Source organism: Bos indicus, chromosome 12 (assembly GCF_029378745.1).
Source record: "Bos indicus isolate NIAB-ARS_2022 breed Sahiwal x Tharparkar chromosome 12, NIAB-ARS_B.indTharparkar_mat_pri_1.0, whole genome shotgun sequence".
Classification (NCBI taxonomy): Eukaryota; Metazoa; Chordata; class Mammalia; order Artiodactyla; family Bovidae; genus Bos; species Bos indicus.
The window spans coordinates 72386153-72413605 of record NC_091771.1 but is presented as its reverse complement, the minus strand read 5'-3'; the positions used below and the strand labels follow the sequence as shown (position 1 = coordinate 72413605).

The following is a 27453-nucleotide window of genomic DNA, read 5'->3' as shown; positions in this document are numbered from 1 at the left end:
CAATTAGAAAGTTAACCATTCAGACCATTTCAAGAAGTAACTTGGAGAACTTGCAGCATCGGCCAAGGAAGACCTAAAATGAATCAGATACAAACTGTTTGCTCAATGAGGTCATGGACAGGTAGAGAAGGCAGAAAGGTACCCGAATCTACCAGGAAGACAGTGGCTGTCCTATAATAAAATAGGAGTGAAGTTCTGATGAGCAGAAAAGATGGGGCTGTTAATTCCAACAGGAAAGGGGAACAAGAAGAACTTCAGAGACCTGGTAGCACTGGAACAGGTCTGCGAAGGATAAGGAGCATCTCTCCACAGCAAAGACAGGAAAGGGAATTGCAAATAGAGAAAGACACCAAGCACAGAACCACACCCATATAACACACACAAGAGCTCAGTGAGCTTCAAATAGCACAACATCTCCATCACCTGACACCCACCCACCTCCAACCCTCTGGGACCTGCTTCAGGTCTAACTCATCACCAGAAGGCTCTTCACCACCAGCCACTTCTCTGTCACATGTGCTGCTGTGAATGTGGGGCTTTAAAAAGGAACAATGAAGATCAGCCTGGCCCTTGGGGTGCTTATAACTTAATGGAAACATGAACAGAATACCTGAAAAGGCTCCAACACAAGCATAACAAAAAATACATGCAGTGAGAAATGGGCCTACAAGATTATGATGTTTTAACAATATTTAAATAACTTGGACATGGGTAAATTCTGCTGAAGGAGACTCTACTTATTCAGATATGGTGCCAAGAGGAGCCAGTGAATGCCTTCCCTGTTCCTGTTTCAAGATCAGCCTTCAGCATGAGGCTGGAGCCTCCAATGGCTAAGCCTGAAGGGTCTACAACCCACACAAAGAAGAGACCAGAGAAATATTTGCCTTGTTTTTCAACAAAACATCAAGCAGACGGTGGATGTTACCAATTACATATTATTAATTTTTAAAAGAAGTGTTTCTCTTACCGGAGTGATGAAAACAACTTCCCGGTGCAGCTTTTCAAAGGCAGAAGAATAATGAGAATCGCCATCCCAGCAAGACACGATATTCCTATTTCCATCCAGAGCAGGGTGGTCACTGCGACAGTCTGCAGTGGCCCCACCCACAGATAGTGCAAGAACATTGTTACCTTAAGAGAAAGAAAAACCTTCTTGGGATGGTATAAAAACAAAACCGCAAGGACACAGTGTAGAGACACTTTGCTCTGAAGGAATAGCCAGGAATTTAAATAGAAATTATCTCAGTGGGCTTTAAACCTGTTGAAGCAGAAATCCAAGTATCCACCCCAGATGACACTGTTCCAGGGCAGCATAGGGTCAGACTCAAGGATGGTCAGGGAGGACTCTACCAGCAGCACTGAAGGAAGATGTTGATTTTGTCTATACCACAGATGAGCTCAGGGCTTCCCCAAATGCTTCTTGTCCCAGAATTTAGCCCCCATATCCCTGGGGCACTCCAGGAAACCTTATATTATGGTACCCACTACTCTCTCCAATACTTATGTATTTATCTCCCTGATAGGCTGTGGCTTATATAGGGCAGAAACTAAGCTTTATTCATCCCTGAAACTGAGCATGGGCCTTACTTCATGTTTGATGAATAAATACTTGAAGAGAAGTGTCTAGTGCAACACAGATCTGACAAACAGCTACAACGCCCTGGGTCATGTGATCTATGTCTAAGGTCAGTGGATAAAAGAATGTGGGGGTAGACAACAGAGGGTAGGTTGTGTCTGGCTGGAGACCACCCACCTGGCATATTCCTCACAGGCTCCTGATGCAGCAGGCACTGAACGGGGTGCAGGGGAAAGAACACTCCCTCTCACCAGGCCTTCATCATCCAGAAGACAAGGAAGACAGTCCAGCCACACCAACACCATGTGCCAAGAAGGGCCACTCCAGGATGACCCCTAGGAACACTAACCAAGCCAAGCAAGAATACTGTTGCCTATTTATTATCAGAAAAACAAAACTGTCATTTTCTGAACAATATATATAATTGCATCTAAACTGCACACAGAAAAATGAAAGTTGGATAAATAGAACCTTTGTCTTACATCCATGATGGAATCATGGCCGAAACCAAATCTGGGCACCTGGCATTCCAATAATCTGAACCCAGTGAGAAGGACGGGAAATGGAAGAGGAGCCCTCAGGGGCAGCTCACCTGGTCAAACCTGTTCACATCATTGGACAGCAGGTTGACAATCTGGCCTGTGGCGGTCTTCCCCATGGCCGAGCTACTCAGGCAAAATGCCTGAAATAAAAAGGGAGACAGAGAACTGAACGCCTAAGTCATCTTAGAACATAACACAACAGAGCATGTGTTCTGGGTCTTGAGTGGTGTCAGCACCAGCAGGATGACCCCTGACAGCAGGGCTCTAGGGACCCTCATTCAGCCTCTAACTCTTCAGAGTGGTGGCAGCCCCATGCGCAAGGAAGGCAAAGGGAGCAGCAGCAGGAGGTAGAAGCCAAATCACCCCCACCCCCCATTTCAATGAACTTGGACCTGTCTGAAGTGTAAAGGGTGTAGGTTTACACTTAAGAGACAACTAAATAACTTTGAGCCAAATTAGATGAGAGTGGAGAGGCTGCCTTAGGTGAGAAATTTGGAGACTTGGATTATAAATCTAGACTCAATTATTAATTCTGTGGGTGACAATATTTAAACACTTTGGGCTTAGTATGTTCATTCTGAAATGAGCAAGTATAATGTCCAAAACACTGTTCCTTTGAGGAAGCTGTGTTCTTAATGCCAGTCTGCTGAGTCTATAAAAAATATAACCCATGCTGCACAATCCCTTTATTTAGTAAGAAAAATGCCTAGAGATTTGAGGAAACTGAGGAGACACCAGGAGGTGCTACAATAGACCACGAACTGGAGCCACTGATTCAAACAAAATGTCATAGTTTATAAAAACACTTTGATTACTCCTCAAGTTAAAGAAGAAAATCAGTGACCAAGTGAGAATTTAAAATGATATAACCACAATGGAAGAGAATATGGGCATTTTTCAAAAATTAAACTTGAAATTAGCATACAATACAGCAATTACTACTAAGGATATACTCAAAAAAACTAAAAACACAAACTTGAACAGATAATTTGTACACTCATATTCATGGCAGCGATGTTCACAATAGCTAAAAGGTGGACACAACTGTCCATTGACAGATAAGCAAATATACAGAATGTTACATAGACCTATAATAGAATATTATTCAGCCTTAAAAAGGAATTAAATTCTGACACCTGCCACAGCATGGATGAACCTTGAAGACATCGTGCTGCAGAGCATAAGCTTCACACAAAATAACAAACACTGTAGGATTCCACTTACACGAGGCATTAAAATAGTCAAATTCACAGAGAGAAGTAGAATGGTGCTGGGTGAGGGGACAGGGGTTGGGAAGTTAGTGTTTAATGGGCGCAGAGGTTCAGTTTGGGAAAAAGAACAAGTTCTGGAGATGAATGATGGTGATGGCCACCAACAATCTGAATGCACCTAATGTCACTAAATGCTGCACTTAAAAGGAATGAAAATGGTAAACTTTGTGCTGTGTATATTTTACCAGAATGAAAAACAGATCAATGATCAAAAGCCAAAAGTAACTTTACCAAATCTGTGGCAATGTATTAATAAATAAATGGTAGGTCATTTTTATATACGATACCTCCCTCATAATCATGCAAAATTCAGCTGCAAGGAGCACAAAAATGCTGGATGGGCCATCTTAGGAGTGGCAGATGTGCAGCCTTAGAGATCTTTTGGAAACATGCCCAAACCTGGAATCCATGGAGAGGGCAAAATACAGCTACAAGCTTAGCAGCCACTCCATTTCTAACACTTGACCTGATTTCTTCCCAGGACCAGGGATCAGGAGGTGGGGCCGAAGATGAACTACAAATGTTCAAAGGGATCTGTCAGAGGTGCTCTGTAGCACCAGATTTTGGGCCCTTAGGAATCAAGCCCCCTGTAACCTGAAAATAAGTGTCTTGTTTCTGAAACAACAAGACTCTCAATGCAAGGCTGTGCACAAGGAAATTTGTCTTTCCCAGGTTTTTGGGATTTCAGATTGTCTACGGTATAATCTCCAGAATTTCAGACCTCATATAGGAACCATCTTTCAAGTACAATTAAGCTAGCAAATGAACATCTTGGAAGATGTTTGCATTCACATAAGCCAATGTACCAGGTAAGATCACTTTTCAAAAGAAAAGATTTCAAAGTGTTAGAGGGAAAAGGAAGAAAAACAGGTGGACAATGGCTCACCTGTGCTGCAAAGAGTGAGCTTTGATTAAACCATCACCTCACATCTAACTTAAGGTTTTCGCAATGCAGTTCTAGTAAAATTTCATAATTTTTATGAGTGTTATGGAGAAGGAAATGGCAATCCACTCCAGTATTCTTGCCTGGAGAATTCCATGAACAGAGGAGCCTGGCAGGCTAGAGTCCATAGGGTTGCAAAGAGGTGGATACAAGTGAGTGATTATCATTCACATGAGATCAGCATGATCTGAAAAGAAAGGCATTTAGCCAATTTGTGGGGACATTTGAGTATCCATCTCCTAAATGGTTAAAGATGCAACAGAATAACAAAGATGATGATAAATGACAATGAAGACCCCTGACTGGAGTGTGCGGGCACCACTGCAATTTCCACATAACCCAGAAGGAAAGCAGCTCAGATGTTGTTGTCAAGCAAGACAGTGAGATGCCAGGTCCCCAGGTTCACACAGTCCCGAGATGTACAAGACTCTGCTCAAGGAAAGATGAGATGACATCTCATTTTCTGCTGATAGAAGGATTCTGAAGAAATAGAAGCTCTAGATAAGTAACAACTGGGTAAAAGAAGTTATATTTTCAATTTAAGCTGTTCGGTTTTACCTTTCAATGAAGACTTTCTTTATTAATAAAATTTGTATATATATAAGGTTACCACATGATCAGATCAGATCAGATCAGTCGCTCAGTCATGTCCGACTCTTTGCAACCCCATGAATCGCAGCACACCAGGCCTCCCTGTCCATCACCAACTCCTGGAGTTCACTCAGACTCACGTCCATCGAGTCAGTGATGCCATCCAGCCATCTCATCCTCTGTCGTCCCCTTCTCCTCCTGCCCCCAATACCTCCCAGCATCAGAGTCTTTTCCAATGAGCCACCTCTTCGCATGAGGTGGCCAAAGTACTGGAGTTTCAGCTTCAGCATCATTCCTTCCAAAGAAATCCCAGGGTTGATCTCCTTCAGAATGGACTGGTTGGATCTCCTTGCAGTTCAAGGGACTCTCAAGAGTCTTCTCCAACATTGGAAAATGATTACTATAGTAAAACCACTTCAAGTATCCACTACCTAATATAATTATCCTATTTTACATACGTGGTGAGAACACTTAAGATCTACTCTTTTGGAAAATTTCAAGCTTACAATACAGTCAAATAAGGATTTATTTTTAAAGCAAACCGTCAAAGGCAAAGAGGCATTCAGGATCAAGTTTATACACAGCCCTTCAGCTCTTGACAATGATGTATCTGTGGCAATACCTTTGTAAAGATACCTGAAATCCTTATTCTTTTATACTAGTTTAGACCAGGGTAAACTATGGAATAATTTCATGGCATTCCTCAATACAAAATCACTGAACACATTAAATTGGTCTTATTGAAAGTGCTATGATGCATACTAAAGATAAAAGGAAATATTGTATTAAAATAGTTTAAATAAAGAGTAATAAATTATCTCTAGCATGAATAAAACAGTTTAAAATTTCAAGTTTTCTCTCAAATACCCTACTATTTTCTTTAATATACTATTAACAACAATTACATCTATAGAATATAGTGAATGAGTCTATATTTGTAATGAATTCCCTTTATATTTTTCTCTAACATAATTATATTGAATATAATGAAATGGGTCTTTTAAAATGATAATCATTCCCTTTCTCAAATACATTCTCTGCTTCTAGATATAGTTCTATAAATCCAATCTCTGACGTTCACTTTTAAATAAACATTTGATGTAAATTAAGATGGTAATAAACAACAACAAATAATTTCCATAAACAGCTCTATGGTATTTCGGCATGAAGACAATGAAAATAAATGATATATTGATTTATCTTAAAATTATTTGATATATTTATTTGATATATTTATTATCATTTGATATATTTATCAAAATACTTATTTTAAAATATTAATTTAATATTTTAAAATATAATTTAATATTAATTCAATACTACAAATTTAGTGGGTATTATCCAACAGCCTATGGCTTAAAGTTATCAAGAGCAGCCCTCTCTTGATCTCAAAAGAAAACTTTTCATTATTTATTGATCAAGTTTGCTTCAACAACAACAAACTTGGCTTGATGCAAATAGCAAGCTTCTCTGGGAAGGTGTAAATGATCACAGTTAGGAAATTTTTAGTTTTAGAGAACTTTCTCCAAATGTTTCGGATGCCTCAGGGGAGGTACACACAGTGGTATTGAGCGACACTCACCTTGCAGTAGATCATATGGCACAGGGCTACTCTCAGCCTCATCCCCACATGCTGCATGTGGTAGAAGTACAAGTGGTGCAGAACGGCCCACATGAGCACGCTGGTGCTCAGCCCTGCAGTGTAGCCATAGGCTTTGTGCAAAGTGGCAGAATCATTGGGATGGTAGTTTTCAACAAAACTAATCATTTTCCCCCAAAATATGGGTTGAACTACTCTGGTGCCTTCCTAAAAGAAAAGAAGAAAAAAAAGTCTTAAATAGAAATGTCAGTTTTTCTTAATACAAGGTTTACTTTTAGCATTAGTAAGTTAAAAATACATTTTGACTAAATGCTACATTCATGGCTAATTTAAAAGAAAAATATGCAGATCCACCATCTCCTGTAAGACAAGCAGCAACAGTTTAACCTTAAGGTAAAATTTTACATTCAAAGATAGTAAAGCCTTAGTACATCATGCTTAGTGCACCGTGGATGCTCAGTAAATGTCACAACCAGGCTCAATACCAACTGAGCCTTAAGATTAATAAGGAAAAAGGTGGCAGAAGAGTAAGAAAACTGCTTCCATATGATCAAGCCTGCTGGCAACCTACCCCTGTCCCCTGTACTCTCAATGTCCCAGCCCAAGAGAAAGTCAACCTGGTTCACATATGGGAGACATGCTATTATCACCTTCTTCATGAATCTTTGGAGAAGGCAATGGCACCCCACTCCAGTGCTCTTGCCTGGAAAATCCCATGGATAGAGAAGCCTGGTAGGCTGCAGTCCATAGGGTCACGAAGAGTCGGACACGACTGAGCGACTTCCCTTTCACTTTTCACTTTCATGCATTGGAGAAGGAAATGGCAATCCACTCCAGTGTTCTTGCCTGGGGAATCCCAGGGACAGGGGAGCCTGGTGGGCTGCCATCTATGGGGTCACACAGAGTTGGACATGACTGAAGTGACTTAGCAGCAGCAGCATAAATCTTTACAAACTGAGACACTGGCACAAAAACATCCACTCTTTTCCACCCCAAACTCCACATGTCTATAGATCCAGGGAATGGAAACCAGCTTCGGCTGGAGTACCACAAAGAAACCAGGCTTGGCAGCTCTGCAGGCTCTCAGCTCCCAAGAGCACTGCCTCACTATGCCTCTACCCCATAGAAGTTGGAATGTTCCTTGGAGTAAAGAATTAAACATGGTGGAGGCCAAGCTAAAAAAGTATGCCTTCCGTAGTTCTCCATCCACCATCCACTACAGTTGGTGGGTTGGAAGAAATGTTCCCAATCCTCTCTTCCCCAAGGCTAAACTAATTGGCTCAGGGTGCACTGAGGCTTCCATCCTGAGTAAGATTTAGGGAAAGCAAGTTTCTTCCCCAAAGAAAAAGGCAAAGAAACAGCAACACTTACCCACCTTGCCAAACAGCCACTTCACCCCACAACCTACTTTCTCTCTCTAGTCACTTCCTGAAGGTCCCCTTCTCCACAAGGTCCCCTTCCTTCTCCACCATCAAGGAAAGCCAAACACTCAAAGAATCCAAGTCACCAAAAGTAAACACCTTGGCCCTCAACATCATTTCCTTCACAGACTTCTCAAAAGACAACATGCAAAATTTTGGAAATCTTTCAGGAACAGGGCTTTGCCTTTTTGGTAATTCTGCCTTACTAACACAGACAGGGTAAGCAATTGACAAGTTTGCTTTGATAGCTGTCTTCTGTCTGTCTGTAGCTGAGGAACCCACACACAAGAGGGAGGGAAGGAGAATCCATAACATTGAACACCAAAATAATTAAGCCTTTTCTGCTGAGCCAGCTAGTGCCTGATCAGGATATTTACCAAAAGATGGTTCAGTTCCTCACATGGGTGTCTCACTAAACCTCAATATTCCTGTCTTGATCTATACACATGCATGCACACACACACGTTCATAGGCTGCACCAACTGCTTCTCTTTCCATGAAGTCATGGAGATTTTCATCTACTATAGAGGATACAGGGAACACTATTTAGTTGAAGTATAAGATGATCAGACCTAACTAAAATGATCAGTTCTCATACATTTCCACCGTAACCTGTCATCCATCTCAAGAGGCATAGAGAGCTCATGGAAGAGTCCCTCACACAGTGGACTGTCAACCACACTGTTTATGACTTCCTGAGATGGAAATGTGGAAGCCACACAGAGAAGCAAGAACATCAAACTGTACACACAGGCAGTCCCAGCCCAGGTATGGCCAAGGACAGTCCAGTGCTATAGCCACAAACCATAAGAAGCCCAGCAGTAATACCTGCCATCCAAGACTTTTCTGAAACTTGTGATTCTCCTTGGGAATCACTGTTTCCTGTTACTCAGCACTCCATTTGAACTTAACATCCTTGTAATTACAGTAGAAATAAGAGTAATGACACTCACCAAAGAGAATATGAATAAATGAAAGAAATCCAGCCAAAAAGAGTGTAAATAAAGACAAGTCACTACTGCCTAAACATATGTGGATTTTTTCACTGATAAACAGTATTTGATAATCCATTTGAGGGACTTCCCTGGTGGCCCAGTGGCTGACTCCATCCATCCACACTCCCAGTGTAGGGTATCTGGGTCCACTCCCTGGTCAAGGAACTAGATCCCACATGCTGCAACTAAGACCAGGCACAGCTAAATAAATAAATATTAAAACAAACAAACAAAAAGTTGAACTAACAGCCTCAATAAGGTATAATGCCAGTTAATGGCCCATACCTTCCACTCATCTGTCAATTCTTTCTTTCTTTTTTTTTTTTTTTTCTTTTTCTTGATAATGATTATTCTTTATTTGGGACAGAAATTTTCAAAAAGATAAAGGGTTTCAAACATGAACTGTTACCTTGATCTGATGTAATTTGAGGGAAGAGTCATTTGCTATCTTTAAGCACTATTTTGGGACTTCCTCCGATGGCCCATTGGAAAGGAATCCATCTCAATGCACGAGACACAGGAGATGCAGGTTTGATTCCAGAGTTGGGGAGATCCTCTGGAGTAGAAAATGACAACCCCCTCCAGTACTTTGTCAGGATAATCCTCTGGACAGAGGAAGCTAGTGGGCTACAGTCCATGGGGTCACAAACAATCAGACACAACTGAGTGACTGAGCACACATGCACAACTCTGCCTCCAGCAAGGAGCAGTCATGGCAATTCAGAGAAGTGATGAAAAGTATAATGCACAAGGAATTTCCATTCTGGCATAAGTTGCAACTATTGAAAATAGAAAACTGATATTATAGTCTATATGAAAAATTACAGCAAGTAACGAATAATTTCCAGTAATATCTCTCAAAAAAATAGAAAACAAAATAGTAAATAGCACAAAACTGTGAAAACAAATCCCCAAAGTACATATAGAGAATAAGAATACACATATTAAATATGATTCTTCAAAGCTTCCAGACACACAGGACAGGAGTTACTGAGGCCATTAAAGGTAGACTGAGTAAATCCATCCCCTCTACACACAAGGAAAGGTTAGAGATAAAGAGTCATTTAACAGGAGAGCTGGCAGCAGCATTTGTAATCTGTGAGTGTTTCCATTTCTGGCATTTGGTAAAACTGGCTGAGGCAAACCAGGTAAAGGTTTTCTAGCTATCAGAAGATTAACTCCTGCATATGCTCAATGTTCTGTTCCAAGTTTTAACTCCAAATGAAACAGTGCTGTGAGTTCCAAGGAAAAGTCCAATTTCAGAACACTCTGCTTGTCTTGGAGAGTCTTTCAGAGAAGCAAGGAGTGGCTGTGTCTCACCTTGGGGACACAGACACTGGTGGCAGCCATTCCCAGGAGCTGCCCCTACCACTGTACACTGGTGTAGGCAGACACCACCAAGGAATTCTCTCATCTCTACACTTCTGATTCTCACCTTCAACTAAAAAGAAATAAAGCAACTGAGAAAATATTCATTATCAACCATTAATCTAACAAAACTAAAATTTTCTTGATCAGCAAGAATGAGGTCAAACACTGCCCCCTTAAACCCTTCCTCTCTGACATCAATCTATGATCACCCCATGATTACTCTCTCCACAAACCAAGTATAGTTCTTCCTCTTTCACAAGAATTCTTCACAACTCTGAAATCATAAAGAATCTTTAAAAGAGCCTAATTTAATACTACAACGTCCACTAATCAAGGTTCTCAGAGAGTCTGAGTCTCTGAGGTAGATTTTTTTTTTTTTTTTTTTTTTTTTTTGATCCATGCCATGTGGCATGCAGAGTCTTAGTTCCCTGACCAGGGATCAAATACTGAGGTATCTGCATTGGTGGCATGGAGTCTTAACCACTGGACTGCCAGAGAAGCTTGAGGTAGACATTTCTTGATAGAGTCTTTGGTATTTAGCCTTCTGAAAGCACCTGACATTAGGTTCCACCTCTTGCTTCTTAGGGTAACTTCTTGCATGGCTAGGTTAGATGCTAGAACTTCCACAGTGGGTAGAATTCCTCCTCCACGTTAATGTTTCTTACCCAACTTCCCCATATCTCATTCATGGAAAACACACACACACACACAAATAGAAACAACCTATCAAAGAAAAACGCTTCAGTAAAACATTCATGCCAAAAAGAGTGAGCTTGTAGGAAAAATGAATAGGCAGTTAATCTTTAAAACTGGGGGAAAGGTGACAAAACGTAGAGTTGAGAAAAATCCAGAGATAAGGAGGAAAAGCAGTGAATCTGGGGCAGTCATAGCCATCAGGATTCCAGATATCCTAGCCTTCACTAGTCTTTTACACAGTGGTCTTCATCCTGACTGCACCTTGGCATACCTGAGAGGGGATAAGTGCACTCTGACGCCCGAGGCCCAGTCTCCAGAAACTGGTTTAGATTCAACTGATTAAGGTAGAGCCTGAAGATTCTTCTCCCTGTGGATTCTGGATGCAGAAACTAACCCCATGTAAGCATCTGCTAACTCCACGCTTGCACTGTCATGTCATCTGAGCCTGGAATGGCTATGGACCTGCTCTGAAGGAGTTACGAGGGTCACAAAGAGTTTTAACCAGAGTCCCAGGGCATATTTCATGCTTCTAGAAAAATCCTTCTAAATTTAAGTCCACAGATTATAGTGATAAAATTAAAATTTTTCATTTTGCACAGTAGGAAAAATAAAATGTTTAGAAAAGACATTTTAAAAATATGAATAAAACATGAATTAAAATTAGTCTGAAAAGTTATCTCTAAAAGGAGAAGGAGAATTGGAATAGACCCAACAAGGATATCAGTCTTCTTTAAAAATAGCCTTTTCTTGATTTTGGAATCATGAAAACATTATCAGTTCAGTTCAGTTCAGTCGCTCAGTCGTGTCTGACTCTTTGCGACCCCATGAATCGCAGCACGCCAGGCCTCCCTGTCCATCACCAACTCCCAGAGTTCACCCAGACTCACCTCCATCGAGTCAGTGATGCCATCCAGCCATCTCATCCTCTGTCGTCCCCTTCTTCTTCTGACCCCAATCCTTCCCAACATCAGAGTCTTTTCCAATGAGTCAACTCTTCGCATGAGGTGGCCAAAGTACTGGAGTTTCAGCTTTAGCATCTTTCCTTCAAAAGAAATCCAAGGGTTGATCTCCTTCAGAATGGACTGGTTGGATGTCTTTGCAGTCCAAGGGATTCTCAAGAGTCTTCTCCAACACCACAGTTCAAGAGCATCAATTCTTCGGGGCTCAGCTTTCTTCACAGTCCGACTTGCACATGCATACATGACCACTGGAAAAAACATAGCCTTGACTAGACGGACGTTTGTTGCCAAAGTAATGTCTCTGCTTTTCAATATGCTATCTAGGTTGGTCATAACTTTTCTTCCAAGGAGTAAGCGTCTTTTAATTTCATGGCTGCAACCACCATCTGTAGTGATTTTAAAGCCCAAAAAAAAAAAGTCTGACACTGTTTCCACTGTTTCCCCATCTATTTCTTATGAAGTGATGGGACCAGATGCCATGATTTTCGTTTTCTGAATGTTGAGCTTTAAGCCAACTTTTTCACTCTCCACTTTCACTTTCATCAAGAGACTTTTTAGTTCCTCTTCACTTTCTGCCATAAGGGTGGTGTCATCTGCATATCTGAGGTTATTGATATTTCTCCCAGCAATCTTGATTCCAGCTTGTGCTTCTTCCAGTCCAGCGTTTCTCATGATGTACTCTGCATATAAAGCAGCTATTTTTTTAAAAAGTGATTCCTAAGACTTCAAAGTAAAATGAAACAAAAGTACCTAAATATATACCCAATAGTTCTTTTTTATATGGCTCTGCCAACCAACAGGTTGGGTATATATTTAGGTACTTTTGTGGAGAGGATGAGATGTATGAAAAGAGTAACATGGAAACTTACATTACCATATGTAAAATAGATAGCCAATGGGGAATTTGCTGTTTGGCTCAGGAAACCAAACAGGGGCTCTATATCAACCTACAGGGGTGCGATGGGGAGGCAGATGGGAGGCAGATACAAAAGGGAGGGGATATATATATACTTATGGCTGATTCATGTTGAGGTTTGACAGAAAATAGAAAAATTCTGTAAAGCAATTACCCTTCAGTAAAAAATAAATAACTTTTTAAATAAGTAGTTTTAAACAAAATAATCTGAAAACACATTCTCTGTGTGATACACCCACCTGAGACAGTATGAACTGCAAAAAATAAAATAAATATATTAAATTGCTTTCACATTGCTTTCACATTATAAGGTAAAACAAATGAATAATTATGCTGATATCATTGAGAGTTGGGCTTAGACATGGGACAAAGAATAGATGATGGGAGGAAAGAGATATATATGTAAGCACAATAAGATGAAGTAAAAATTTCTTGCATCTGACTTGGACTAGAAACACCCATATAAACATATTTCTTTACCTTAAAAAATGCATTCTAACTTTGTATAATGAAAAAGTCAAGAAACAAAAACCAACAGCAATAAGCACCTCTAGCATTCAGACTATAGTCTTTAAATATCACTTCATACTAAAATAAACCAGGACTGCTTAGAGAAATGGATGATTCCAGGGCTGAAGCAAATGCTTTACAAAATGAGCTAGAAACATCCTTTCACATCAGCAACCAAAATACAAAACAAAACAAAAAATCTACCAAAGACTTCTAGAGTATGTGCAAAAGACAGGACCTAACCTGAATAGACTCCTACTGCCCAAAGATGGCCAAAGGTTGGCACAAGGATAATGAATGAAATGGGCTGAAGCAAATAAGAAATGCTTAAATCCATGAGCTCAACCTGACATTCACAAAACCAAACAAACGACAATAAAAACTCACAAGCCCCAGAGGAGAATCAACTCATCATTTTGAAAATAGGTTTTAAAAAGTGAAAAACATTATTTTCCCCTACTCTTCCTACAAATATTATAGATCATGGTTAACCAAAGAGCTTAGAGAATACCCATTTTGCAACCTCTGGTGAATTAATGGACCTTGAGCAAGGATCATGAATAGCTCCTAACATCACACACACACACACACTCTGTTATGTACCTCATAAAGGAGGTATACAACCCTACCACCTACAAAGATGAAAGGGGTGAAGAAAATCCAAATGAGTTACATCAAACCTCTAGATATAAACACCAACTAAGATGCCAGAGGAACATGTTAATTGACACAGGGGGAGAAGCGATCAGCCAAATCCAGGCTGTGGGAATCCCTACAGGACAAACAACCTAGAAGTGCGGGGGGAGGGGGGTACAGAAAAGCAATTGCATAACCTGTGTCAGTGAAGTGTACCTTATTTAATACTGCTTCCAACAGAAGAGGGGAAAAAGACAACTGTGACCACTGGCTAGATATTGATAACATTAAAGTTAATATTTAAGCACAATAATATGCTAAATATGTTTATTGGGGAAGATTCTACATCTTTTAAAGATACATACTAAAATACTTATGGCTAAAAATGATATGACGTCTTGGAACTGCTTTAAAATAATCTTGGAAAGTCAGAGTGAGTTTCAGATGAATCAAGACTGCTCATTGTGGCAATTATTGAAGCTGACTTAATGTGACATGGGCTTCCCTGGTGGCTCAGGTGGTAAAGAATCTGCCTGGGTTTGATCCCTCAATTGGGAAGATCCCCTGGAGAAGACAAAGGCTACCCACTCCAGTATTCAGACCATGAGAATTCCACGGACTGTATAGTCCATGGGGTTGCAAAGAGTCGGACACGACTGAGCGACATTCACTAGGGTGACATAGGGGCTTATTTCCCTTTACCCTTCTGAGTTCCTAGCTGAGCACCCCTGTAATAGATGACAGAATAACAAGAGAAAATTAAACAGAACTTTATCAACATGTATATTTCTGATACGCATGTAAAATATCAAGGAGAGCTGAGTAACTCCCTGAGATGGCCCAAGCCACCACCTTAAATGCATCTCCCACTAAAGACAAAGGAAAGGTGAGGCAGCACCTATGAGAGGTTAACAGGAAAAGCAGCTTAAACTACACTAGGGTTGGGTATGTTATGCAGATTTCATCCTTCTTGAAGACTGTCCTCCAATAGGATTCTGCTATGATTTAGAGCCATCCTTTTTCTGGTACAGAGAGGCAGACATCTTTACAAAGGGAGGTTTCCTTTATCAATGTAAATGTCCCTCACAAAAGAGTAACTTCTACTCTGTCTTCAGGGTTTCTCCTGTGTCTATTTCTAAAAAACAGAATCAACTCACAACAATCTTTCTGCCAGAGAGCCCTATTCTGGAGTGACACATTGTGTTATCCTTTCATTCTATTCTATTTTTTAAATTTTCTTTAAAATCTATGCAGGGTGGGTGGGGGGGACACTAGAGAAAGCAGACAGAGGGGTCAGAGCTGTTGCTAGAAAAGCAGCTCCTCTTGGCTCTGAGCCTCAGTGGAGGCTGTGGGGGGAGAGGACAGAACACAGAGAACAGGGGTCTAGCAGTCAGAAGACCGCGCCTCAGGGACCGGGTCGGCCACGTGCGAGTCACGTGACCCCGAACCCATCATGTGCCCTCCTGGGCCTCCAGGTCTTTATTAGTGAAAATACAGGCCTTGCCTTCCTCGGAGGAATCCTGGGACAACTAAATGAGCTACAAAAGCTCAGAGTGCTCTGAAACCACCATAAAAACAAGGGTTTTTCATCACTTTTATTATTAGAAGTCCTGGTAAGAGATATATTCTATTCTTAATGGCAGAGGCTGGTTTCACAAAGGGCTTGGAAAACTCATTGTTGCTCACAGATGATCACAGTGGAACAAGAACTCTTGAGAAGAGTCACGTGTAAAGCCAAATTTTCTAGACTGTAATTAAACTTTCACTTCTAAAATTTTTAACCATTATGAATGCAATCTTTTAAAAAGAGTCTCCTACTTCCCTGACTACATAAAGAAAATGTATTAGGGGGAGGGTGGAAGAAACAAGTGAAATACTTGAGGGAACTTACGAGGTACAAACTCCAAATTATAAAATAAGTAAAAGGGGATCAGGGACAAAAAATAAATATATAAAATGTTAAAAAAATAAATAAATCATAGGATTAAAATATACAGCATAGGAAATATATTCAATAAGATTGGAATAACTTTGCATGGTGACAGTAACTAAACTTATGTACTGTATAAAATATTAAATCACTAATGATGTATACTAGAAACTAATATAGCATTGTAAGCCAATCATTCTTCAATTAAAAAAATTCTAATTTTACATTAGTAACTTACATATGCTTTGAAAAAGAAAAGAGAATGGATATAAAACCCTAATTTATAACTCAAGGTCATCACTGTGGATATTATCAACACCTAATGGTTAACGCTATGCTCTCAGGAACCAGCAGTGCGCACACAGCACGTCTGCTCGGCAGGTCCCCTTCTGCTTGGCTCAAGGCCCCCTCCTCCTCTCCCACTGTGTGGTCTTCAGTGGTTGCTCTCAGCCCACAGTATCTTTGCCACCAACAGCCACTCCTCAGCCTCCTGGATTGAGCAAAGTGAGGGATACATGGAAGGAACGATTGGGAAATAAATGCAAAGACCACTCAGCTCTTGGGGAACCAGCCGTGAGTTGAGGCACAAAACACTGTGGGATGAAGAGGATTCTGTTTACTTCCTGCCCATCAGCTGAGCTCCAAAGTGAGGATTTACACACACATGTGCTTCCCACAGCCTCCACCTGGACCAGAGACCATCAGCAAAAGTGGCTTCAGATAAAGGCCAAGTGATCAGACAAGGCTGGGCCACTTCAAAGGGTCCTGGGAAGAAGATATAATTCCCAGCCACACCTCCCCTCTCAGGGGAAGGGACTGGGTGAACCCACTCTGGTTCTCTGAGGTCACCCCACTTACACACCAGCAATGGAGACCTCACCTCTCAGAGAGAAGCACTGATGACCTGGGGAGGTGGTCTCTGTGACTCAGGCCCAGGCAGAGGCTTCAGGCTCCTCCTCTCCACCCTGAGGGCCCCGGGCAGGTGGGGACCTGTCCTCCCCACCCACAGTACCCGTGGAGGTGCACACAGGGGCCAGGGGTGCTGGGAGTGCTCCGGCTGTTCTGTTCTAATTAGGGGTGACTGGCAAGTGCTCCACAGCCTGCTACTTGTTTCTCTGAGAGGTAGGGATACTCCTCAGTTCTCATAGGACAGCCCATGGAATTCTCCAGGCCAGAATACTGGAGTGGGTAGCCTTTCCCTTTTTCAGGGTATGTTCCCAACCCCGGGATCGAACCCAGGTCTCCCTCATTGCAGGCAGATTCCTTACCAGCTGAGCTATCAGGGAAGCCATTCTCATAGGACAGAGGTTTTCATATCTCAAAATCCTAAAACCCTAAAAGCCTCACTCTGGACTGTTGTCACCCCACTTTCTCCCACTGGTGCTGCCAGGAGTACCTGCGAGGCCCTACTTGTACTGTGGGTGGAAAGACCATACTGCTTGGGATCATGGATGATCCATGGGGCATTCTGTGCACCTGAGGAATTAAAAGAGGGCCGGAGATCAAAAAGGAAATATATTTGTGTTTTAGAAGATCCTGGACTGAGTTTAGATTTCCACCATCTGTAATATAAAGAACAACAAGCAGTATAGATTGATCACAACATGGGAAGTTGCTTCATAAAATCAATTAATAACTAACTAGCACTGCTACTAGTACTAGCAGTACTGCCACACAGATGAACCCCTAAATTTACATCCTCTACTCCCCACTTCTCTGCCATGACCACCCAGCGACCAACCTCCTAAAAGGGCCCAGGGCTCTACCAGTTGTACCTTATGCAGCCCCAGGCCTGGCCTTCCTGGACCCCCAGCAGGAAGTATTACTGGGGCTGGACAACTTTGAAACCAACACTCCCAGCACCACAGTGGGGCAGATTCGCTCTCAGGAAGAACCCCAGATCCTGTGGCCTCTCCCTCTATGTCTGCTTCTCCCATGAGCTGCCACAGCCAAGACCCAAGACTCATATTAGAATGGGATCCATCCAAGGCTTAGTGACCCCACCCAAGGAGCTAATAGCCCAGGACAGTAAGAAAAATCAGCAACTCAGTTCAAACCCAGCCACATGGGCTATGCTTTGAACCCACCTGACTTTAAGACTCTTTAGCATCTGATACCAAAGAGAAACTAGAGAACCAGGGACAGCAGAGAAAGACCTGCTCCTGATATGATCCAACATTAAACCCGGAGGCCACTCATCCAACCAGGCACCTGGCATGAGCCACAGGCAGACACCAAGGCCCCAGAGTTTCCGGACAAGCAGAATTCATGAAAGCTCTGCTGTGTGAGGTCAGGAAATCCTGCACAAACAGGCCACACCAGCTTGCCACCTGTGTATTTCAAACAGAGACTTACTGTGACTATGTGGAAATACCATCACTGGGACAGCTGCACATGGGAGAAAGAATGGCTGGGACAGACTGACGGGCTCCTGCTCCCTCTCCCACCCTGCGTCCTTCACAAGGAACCGCAGTACCTAAGTGGTCAGTGCCCCCTCAAAGGTGGCACCCTGCCCACATACCTGTCCCACCCTCTGGCACAATGGCCAATCCTCTTCTGACATCAGTGAGAACTCCATCCCCCAGCACCATCAAGTCACCTGTGAGCTGATAGATTCTCTGTCTCTCCAGTTGTGTGGGGTGGACTTCACCTGCCCAGATGTCCACTGCCCTTCAGGACAGCACAGCATTTAAACAAGAGCCACACCTCCCACCTGTAAACCACCTGGCCCACCAACCTCACCCCCAACACAATGGACTGAGGACAGCTCACACCTTCTCCACCAAAAACACCTCTTTCTCAGCAACTGTATCTTCCATCCCTCCTGCTCTCACACACTCACAGGCCGCCCGTGTCCCTAAGGCAGCACTAAAGGACCACGGAGAGCACAAGCCACACAGGAGTCTGTGCAGCAGACCCACAGCAGGCTCAGCCAGAAAAGGGGGCTGATGGCACTGTGTCCCCAGGTGAACTGTCTCACTGGGGATCTTGACCCAGGATCTTCAGGGTCACAGAGGTCACTGACCTCACAGCTTTCTGCCTCTGGTTTGCCCTGCACATTCCCTCCTACACCCTCTGCCAACGCCATGCTATCAGGACTCGCCCTTCAATCAAGAATCCATCCCCACAACCAGGGAAAGAAAGCAGCATGGAGGATCCAGAGAATTCATGGTGAAGCTGGAGCTCCTCCCCACGGGGGCTTTGCTCACAGTGCCAGCCCATGGGGAAGGGGGCACCCTGGGGGAAGGTGTGCTCTTAGGAGTTCTGGGTGGCTACAGGCCAGATGCAGGGCCCTGGGTTCTGTTCCCCTGGAAGAGGAGTGGCGATGGTATCTTCTTAGAAAAGCATTTATCAGATGTGACCTGGTCAAGGTAACAATTTTTACCTTGTTAAACTATAACAAGAGTGTCATAAAAATGTATGTTATACTGGACTCGTGTCCAAATTACCTTCCTCTAAATCACAGGGCCATATTGCCTGAGGCTTCTGGAATCTTTTGGTCAAAGATCAGTCAGCATTTATACTGAGAACCAGGAACTTTCTAACATAATATAAAATGTCTTTTATTTCAAGGTCATCCTTCCACAATACTGTTTTAATCAGTAAAAAGAAAAATAGTAACCCTTGGAGTCCAGTCCTTGCCCATTCTAAAGATAAATACAACCTCTGAGCTCTATCATGTTTCCTAGAGGGTTTATCCTTAGACCTTAGACTACTGGCCTCTCTCCCTACCTGTCCCGTCCATCTCAGTACTGAGATACATACACCAAAAAGCAGTGCAGAGTATAAAAATCTTTCATCTCCAGAAATGTAAACATTCCACAAATTAAATAGGATTTCCAGTAACACTTTATGATTGCTTTCACTAAAGAGGGCTCCTGTGCATCCTTCTGGCCTCTCAACACTTCTTGATCCCAGTGCCTGGGATGAGAAACAAAGCACAGTAAAAAGTATGTCCACCAAAGGGGAAAGGGGGCGGGGCGGAGTGGGAGACAAGCCCACACTACAGGGCACTCTGCGGCTGCACAATAGATTCTGGCTACCTGCTCACAGGTCTCCTGAAAGATGAGTGGTGCAGACTCTGAAGCACCAGAGAAACAGGCCTTGAGGGAAAAGTTCCAGATTCTGGAAACAAGTTCCTGCTAAGATTTGCTGGATTCACAGGTAATGAACAGCCCAAGAGGGCAGACACCCTCCTCCGGGGACCCCACCTCCAGGGACAGAGCTCCCTGGCCTCCAGGGCCATGGCTGTGGGCTCCCTCCACATCCAAAGATGCACAGGGAACCAGGGCTCCCCCACCCTCCAAAGTGGGCTAAGCCCGGGGTCAGCCTGAGGGGGTGAGCCTGCAGAGTCAGTGGATGAGTCTCAGAAGAACCCAGAGGAAGGCAAAGCATCCCCAAACCTTTAGCCTCACGTGAAAATTCTCACTCTTCTTCCCCTTCTCCCTGATGTCTGTGCTCACCCTTGCAACTCTTTTCCAAGGTGCTGGAAGCGATCTTCTGGAAGCACTGAGTACATGTCATCTGGTTCTAATTTCCGTTTGTTACCGATTTTAAACAAGGGGTTTAGCCACCTGTTAAACATTAAAAGGAGACTGACATATATCCAAATTACACATCTCTAATTAGAAACCTACATTCATGGACATTGTTAAAAAAAGAATGTAGTATTACTCCACCATTAAAAAGAATACATTTGAATCATTTCTAATGAGGTGGATAAAACTGGAGCCTATTATACAGAGTGAAGTAAGCCAGAAAGAAAAACACCAATACAGCATACTAACGCATATATATGGAATTTAGAAAGATGGTAAAAATAACCCTGTATACGAGACAGCAAAAGAGACACTGATGTATGGAACAGTCTTTTGGACTCTGTGGGAGAGGGAGAGGGTGGGATGATTTGGGAGAATGGCATTGAAACATGTATAATATCATATATGAAATGAGTCCCCAGTCCAGGTTTGATGCACGATACTGGATGCTTGGGGCTGGTGCACTGGGACGACCCAGAGGGATGGTATGGGGAGGGAGGAGGGAGGAGGGTTCGGGATGGGGAACACATGTATACCTGTGGTGGATTTATGTTGATATTTGGCATATCAATACAATGGCAATTGTATACAATAATGGCAATCAATACAATAATCAATACAATACAATCAATACAAAAAACCAATACAATATTGTAAAGTTAAAAAATAAAATAAAATACAATAAAAATTTTAAAAAAATAAATAAAATAAATAAGGGTATATTAAAAAAAAGAAGTCTACATTTTAAATATATAAAGATACAGGGAGAATTTAGACATGTGCTTACACACATACATTCTAGGTATAGGAAAGTCATGCTGGCTTATACATGGTATAACTTAAAAGCAGGCTGTTTGTGGCCTACTGAACATACATTGTACATCTGCTTTAATTATTAAGGGAAAAATATATCTAGAAATGAAAATAAAGTAACGGTTTTTCAGGCAAGCAGAATAGAGCTGCATGGCCATTGTGGGTAAGGTTGCAGATATGTTTCTATATTACTGAGGACTTAAATCTTCTGAACTGTATCAGATTCAAGGATGCCTACATGGCGCTAGTGGTAAAGAACCTGTCTGCTAATGCAGGAGATATAAGAGATGCTGGTTCGATCCCTAGGTTGGGAAGATCCCCTGGAGAAGGAAATGGTAACCCATTCCAGTATTCATGCCTGGAAAATACCATGGACAGGGGAGCCTGTTGGGCTACAATCCATGGGGTCTCAAAGAGTCAGATACGACTGAAGTGTCTTAGCACCAGTCAGATTCAAAGCAGTTTCAACCTTGAGGTCAAGATCTCCTTAGATCAGCTGTCAACACAGAGGAGTTTTTACAGGGAATTATCTTATGGACACAACACCCTGAGTCTAACAGGCTCCGGTTCCTGACCTCCTTACAATCCTGTCAGCCTCCCCGCAGCCAGAATGCTCATGTGAGCCTCTTTCTGACCCCAACCTCCTGAAGTCATTCTAAAGATAAGTAACACCTTCTCAACTAAAATGCACAGTTGATTCTTCTTATGTTCCTTCTCGGTATCACTCCCTGGCAGATTCATTTATTTTAAAAAGTAACATTCAGACATCCAAAAGGGCTGGAATTTTACTGACTGTTGGATCTGTCACCTTCAGCCTCAGTTGGGGAATAAATACAGCCCACCAGACATTCAGGGAACTCCACTAACAGCTGATAGCATCACCAACCTACAGTGGTTTAATTCCTCCATGCCCAGGCTTCTGCCCGGGAACGTCAAGGTTGTCCCCACTGCCACCACACCTCTGCAAAGGCCTATGTGTCAGTCAAATCCCTGTCTTCTGGGGGTCCAACCAACTGTTCACTATAAGCCCTCCACCTACAGGCATGGCCAACTCTAGATAGTTATCATGCTTAACGGCTGTGGGAACAGGATCATACCAAACATGGAGGAGTCTGGCTATGCAGCCATTACCCTGGATGAAAGGGCACCACCATGAGCCTAAACATGACTCAAGAAAACCCAAAGACAGTGTGTTAACCCCTGTGGGATGTTTATTCCTTGAGGCCCTTGTGACAAGGGCCACCCACGTTGGGCCATCAACTGTCTCCAAGAAAACTCTACCAGGGGACACTGGGCTATAGGTGGTTCACACCCAGATCAAGGGTATATTCAGATTTTAATTACACTCGCACAACCTGTGAATCAAAGAGGGCCATTCATCTAGTCAGGAGGGGAGCTGGACTGGTACTAGCAGTTGTCTCTCTTGTAGGATCCCTGATGAGCCTAGAACTAGAAACAATTTATAATACCATAACCATAAAAAAAAAGTCAGAGACTGGCCTGGGTAAGTAGAGGACCCAGTTCTAACCTTAGAATGACAAAATCTTACTGGACCCTCTGGCCCACATGACTCTTGACCACTACAAAGCTCTTGATTACCTGCCGGCTGATCAAGGGGGAACCTGTGCCCCAGCAACCATTTCCTGTTGTTTCTATGTTAATATGAGTCGTCAGATAGAAGAGAGGGCATCCCAACTGCCAGAGAAAGCCACTTGCAGACAAAGACAAATATCACATGTTATCACTTATACATGGAATCTTTAAAAAATGGTACAGATGAACTTACCTACCAAACAGTAATAGAGTTACAGATGTAGAAAATGAACTTACGGTTACCATGGGGTAAGGGAAGGAAGGGACAAATTGCAAGACTGGGATTGACATATATAAACTACTGTACTCATGTCCGACTCTTTGTGACCCCATGAACTGTAGCCCACTAATCTCCTCTGTCCATAGGATTATCCAGGCAAGAATACCAGAGTGGGTTGCCATTTCCTTCTCCAGGGGATCTTCTCAACCCAGGGACGTAACCCAGATATCCTGCATTGCAGCTGGATTCTCTACTCTCTGAGTCACTAGGGAAGCATATATAAAATAGATAAGCAATAAGAACCTACTGTATAGCAGAGGGAACTCTACTCAATACTCTGTAATAACCTTTATACTTTTTTCTTTTTTTAAGAAAAGAATCTTTTTAAAAAAGTAGACATATGTATAATTGATTTACTTTGCTGTTCTGAAACTAACACAACATTATAAATCAACTAAACCCCAATAAAAAAAAAATTAATAGAAAGGCCACTTGGCTAAATACTCAGAACAAGAATGGCCTGACTGAACAAATTTGTGACAGTTCCAAAAGAAGGATTACCAGCTTCCCTGGGCTTCTAAGGCCATTCTTAGAACCCCTACAGTTACTCTCCTTCTCTTGCTCTTTGGTCCACAATTCCTCAATTGTCTCACTAGTTGTATCTCTTACAGAACTGAGACAATCAAGCTGCATATGGTCTTTACCCAGTACTATGGGAAACTGGGACTCTAGCTTGGTAAGAATCAGATTCATTTTGGTTGAATTAGGAAAAATTCTCCTCCTCTAACCCAACATATGACAACACTCATGCTCAGCAGGAAGTGGTATCAGAAGACCAACATTTGCTCCTTAAGAGTCACTCAGAAATGAGGAGCAGTAAAAAGGAAAGGCTCTTGTCCCAGAATTATATCCCTGCCCCTTTCTCAAGTGGAAACCAATTGCTCTTATCTGAGTTTCAGACTGAAGCATAAAAGGAAAGAGAAAAGTAAGAACTGATTAGAACTAGCCAGGACCCAAATGGCAGAAGACTTAACCTCCAGTAGGCATAGAGCATCATTACGCATTCACTGTAATATATTAGCCTGCTAAATGACACACCCACCAGGATGACCACAGTTGAGAATGGCTAGCTGCCTTCTATGGGATCACACAGAGTTGGACCAAAAAAAAAAAAAAAAAATGACAACAAAATAAAGAGCTCATACAAGGACTAAAAAGGAGTGTTGTCCTAATTTCAGGTCCAAATCACACCCCATTCTTGCATAAGCCACGAATATTCCTCCCTCTCTTAACCTGATTCCCTTCCATTTGCTTCAACCCTCCTATATACACAGTGCCTCAGCCCAAATTGTGCTGAGAGGTTGACTTGCAAACTAAGTCTCCGTTTCTCATTCTTTGGTCACTGAGCAAAGCTTGTGCTCTACCAGTCTCACCATCAGTTTACTTATTGGTTATGGGAATCTGAGTGGAGAAAGAACCTCCCCAGTCATGATAAGGGGTCTCAGCCTGGGCTAGGACCCTGGCACAAGTCTAGATAACCAATTCTGTGACAAGCACAGCAGTTACAAACACAAGACATGTAGACTCCAGAACCAGACTGCCTGGCTTCAGATCCCACTCCACCGCTTACTAGCTGTGTGATGGTAGGTAACTCACTCAACCTCAATGCTTCAGTGTCTCCAGGTGTGAAATAAGAGGCTCCTTCCTCTCCAGCAGGAAAACTGGAAATGGGTGCCAACCAAAATCAAAGTCTCCACCTTCCATTTGTATGGACATACATTTTCAAAATCAATAAGCAGAATGTGCTTTGAGAGTTTCTTGCCCCACCTGAAGTTAAGGAGACATTTGTCTATTTTGCTATTATTTATGGTAACCACACACATATTCCTTCTTCTAGGACCCTCTTTCCTTAAGGGCCATCAAATGTAGCCAAGAGATGCAGCCACATAAGCTGAATACTACCATCAAAACAAGAATAGGAGCTGCCATCACCCTGGGGATCCCCTAAACTATCGCATAAAATAAGTATCAGAATTTGTGGAAAAGATGAATGGGTTAGGGTTGAGAAACACAAGACCTAATAATCACCCAAGTGTGATTAAAATCCAAAGGTTCAGGCCTGCATTTCTGTAGTCCCAGCTATTAGATGAAGACTTCATTTAAGAGCTTCAGCACTCTGCAACATTTTTCATCTGTATGTTTCCTCCCAGCTCAAGGACCCTTCAGTAGTTTCAGGGCCATAGGACTCCTGGGCAGGACCACCTACATCAAGACCATGCACTGCTTGTCTGAGCTAGATATCTGGATAAGACCCCACAGGTTTCAGGGACCCCACCCCCAGGGGTTGGTCCTCAAAAGTGGAAGTGGAGATATTTGCAATAGGGAAAGGGGCTGTGGTCAAATAGACACTCTGCTCCTGGCTGTGTGTCCCAGGAAAAAGGAAAAGGTGTTCCAGAATGGTATTCCCATTCATTTCATAAAAAACAATTGTGTTTTGTATGCACATGAATTTGGCCACAACTAGGTACCAGGACAAACAGTCAACCACACAGGGAGGGTGGCAAGGAGAGAAAGAAAGACACGGTCATAGACAGGGGGAGAGAAGGAGTCCAGGCCAGCTGGAAATCAGATGTTCACCTAAGGAACATGGGGAAAGGTGGGGACATTATTGGAAGATGGCAAAGGGGCAGTGTACTGATTAGATAAAGTTGTTCATAAGCTGCTTGCTTGGGGAGAAAGTTGCAGCTCCTTTCAGAACTGACAGTGAATTGCTGAACGGTTCTGAAGCAGCTCGATAAGGTGGACACTAGGTCCCTGGGTCCTCCTCCCACCCCTACTGCCACCAGTCCTGAGCGCACCCTCTCCTTGTACCTTGGTCCCCAACAGAAGCCAGCAGTGTCAGGCATGCACCCATGGCAGATTGTCACAGCTCAGATGGGGCACTCACCAGACAAACAGACGAGAGCATAAGTTTGCCTTCAGCAGTAGATTGGTCTTCACCTCCAGGGACACTGGCAGCATCTTGCCGGCCAAGGCGGACATAGACCCGGGTTGCCCTGCTCAGGAGGCGGTGGGGTTCCTGCTGCTTCTGGAGGCACTGGCAGGGATGCTGGAGACTGGCCGCCCCACAGGTCCACTGGGCTGGAGCCTGAGAACACCTGCTTCTGAGAATGGAGTGCCCTTTGTGTGCCAGGTCCCACCTCCTGGGACTGAGAAGCCTCACGAGTCCACCTTTGAGGCACCCAGTCTGTGCAGCTGCTGTCACAGGCATAGGATAGATGCAGCATGCCACGTGTGGGGCTGGAGAACCAAGAGACATCCAGGTAGACACTTCCAGAAGCCCCACACAGGTAGGAGGCAAAGCTACCAGCTCTTTGATAAAGGCAGGCAGGCAGGCTGACTGCGGGGCACAACCAGCCCAGGTCCCAGGAGAGTCCCTGGCTGCAAACTCTGGGAAAGTTCCTGCTGTATGTCCAGGAACTCACCCAGAAGGTGGAGACAGGAGGCTCAGGCCCTGCCCATCTCTGCTGCTCAGAGACTCACCCATGGGCTGCAGAGGAAACCCTGAGAAAGCTGGCAAAAGGAAACAGCAGCCCACCCTCTGGGCATGCTGCCCTCATCAGGATCAAACAAGGGCACTGTGGGAAGGTTTCCAACTGGAATGGAGCAGGACCCTGTGGGGCCTTCCTGAGATAGACCCTACACCCACCCCATGCCCTCTTCCTGTCTCTTGCTTGTAGAAAAGCTTCGGTCTCCCAGGCCTCCTCTGAGTCACAAAACACTGGCTCAAGGATGACTGGAAGAATGTGAAGATGTAATAAAAAATAATTCATCAATAGATTAGCCATACAGCAGTCACAGAATCTTTATAACAGGATCTGGTGCACATTCCTGAGTTGTTTTGTAGATGCTAAAAAGTCCACCAGGTGGAAGAAGTTAACTGCATGATGACCAGGATAAACTGGAACCTAAAGATTTATGATGATAACCCCTGTTACATCACCTTGCTCCTCAACATCAAGCAGAATAGTGCATGAGCTCATCAAGTACCCTGGACTTTCTCCCTCAGCTTGCCTTTATTTATTAAAAAAAATTTTTTTTATTATTATTTTTTACTTTACAATATTGTATTGGTTTTGCCATACATCAACATGCATCTACCACAGGTGTACACGTGTTCCCCATCCTGAACCCCCCTCCCACCTCCCTCTCCATACCATCCCTCTGGGTCATCCCAGTGCACCAGTCCCAAGCTTCCTGTATCATGCATCAAACCTGGACTGGTGATTCATTTCTTATGTGATATTATACATGTTTTAATGCCATTCTCCC

At 43.1% G+C, this 27453-nt stretch overlaps 1 protein-coding gene across 1 annotated transcript in view; it reads right to left on the bottom strand.

Moving 5' to 3' along the window:
- The window catches only part of LOC139186277 (ATP-binding cassette sub-family C member 4-like), a 158891-nt gene extending 132749 nt beyond the window's left edge, over positions 1-26142 (bottom strand). Inside the window, 6 exon segments of the mRNA XM_070800558.1 lie at positions 968-1131; positions 2169-2258; positions 6506-6732; positions 19760-19878; positions 20421-20531; positions 26069-26142. Coding sequence (XP_070656659.1) covers positions 968-1131; positions 2169-2258; positions 6506-6732; positions 19760-19878; positions 20421-20531; positions 26069-26142 — 785 coding nt within the window.
- Between the last annotated feature and the right edge of the window lie 1311 nt (positions 26143-27453).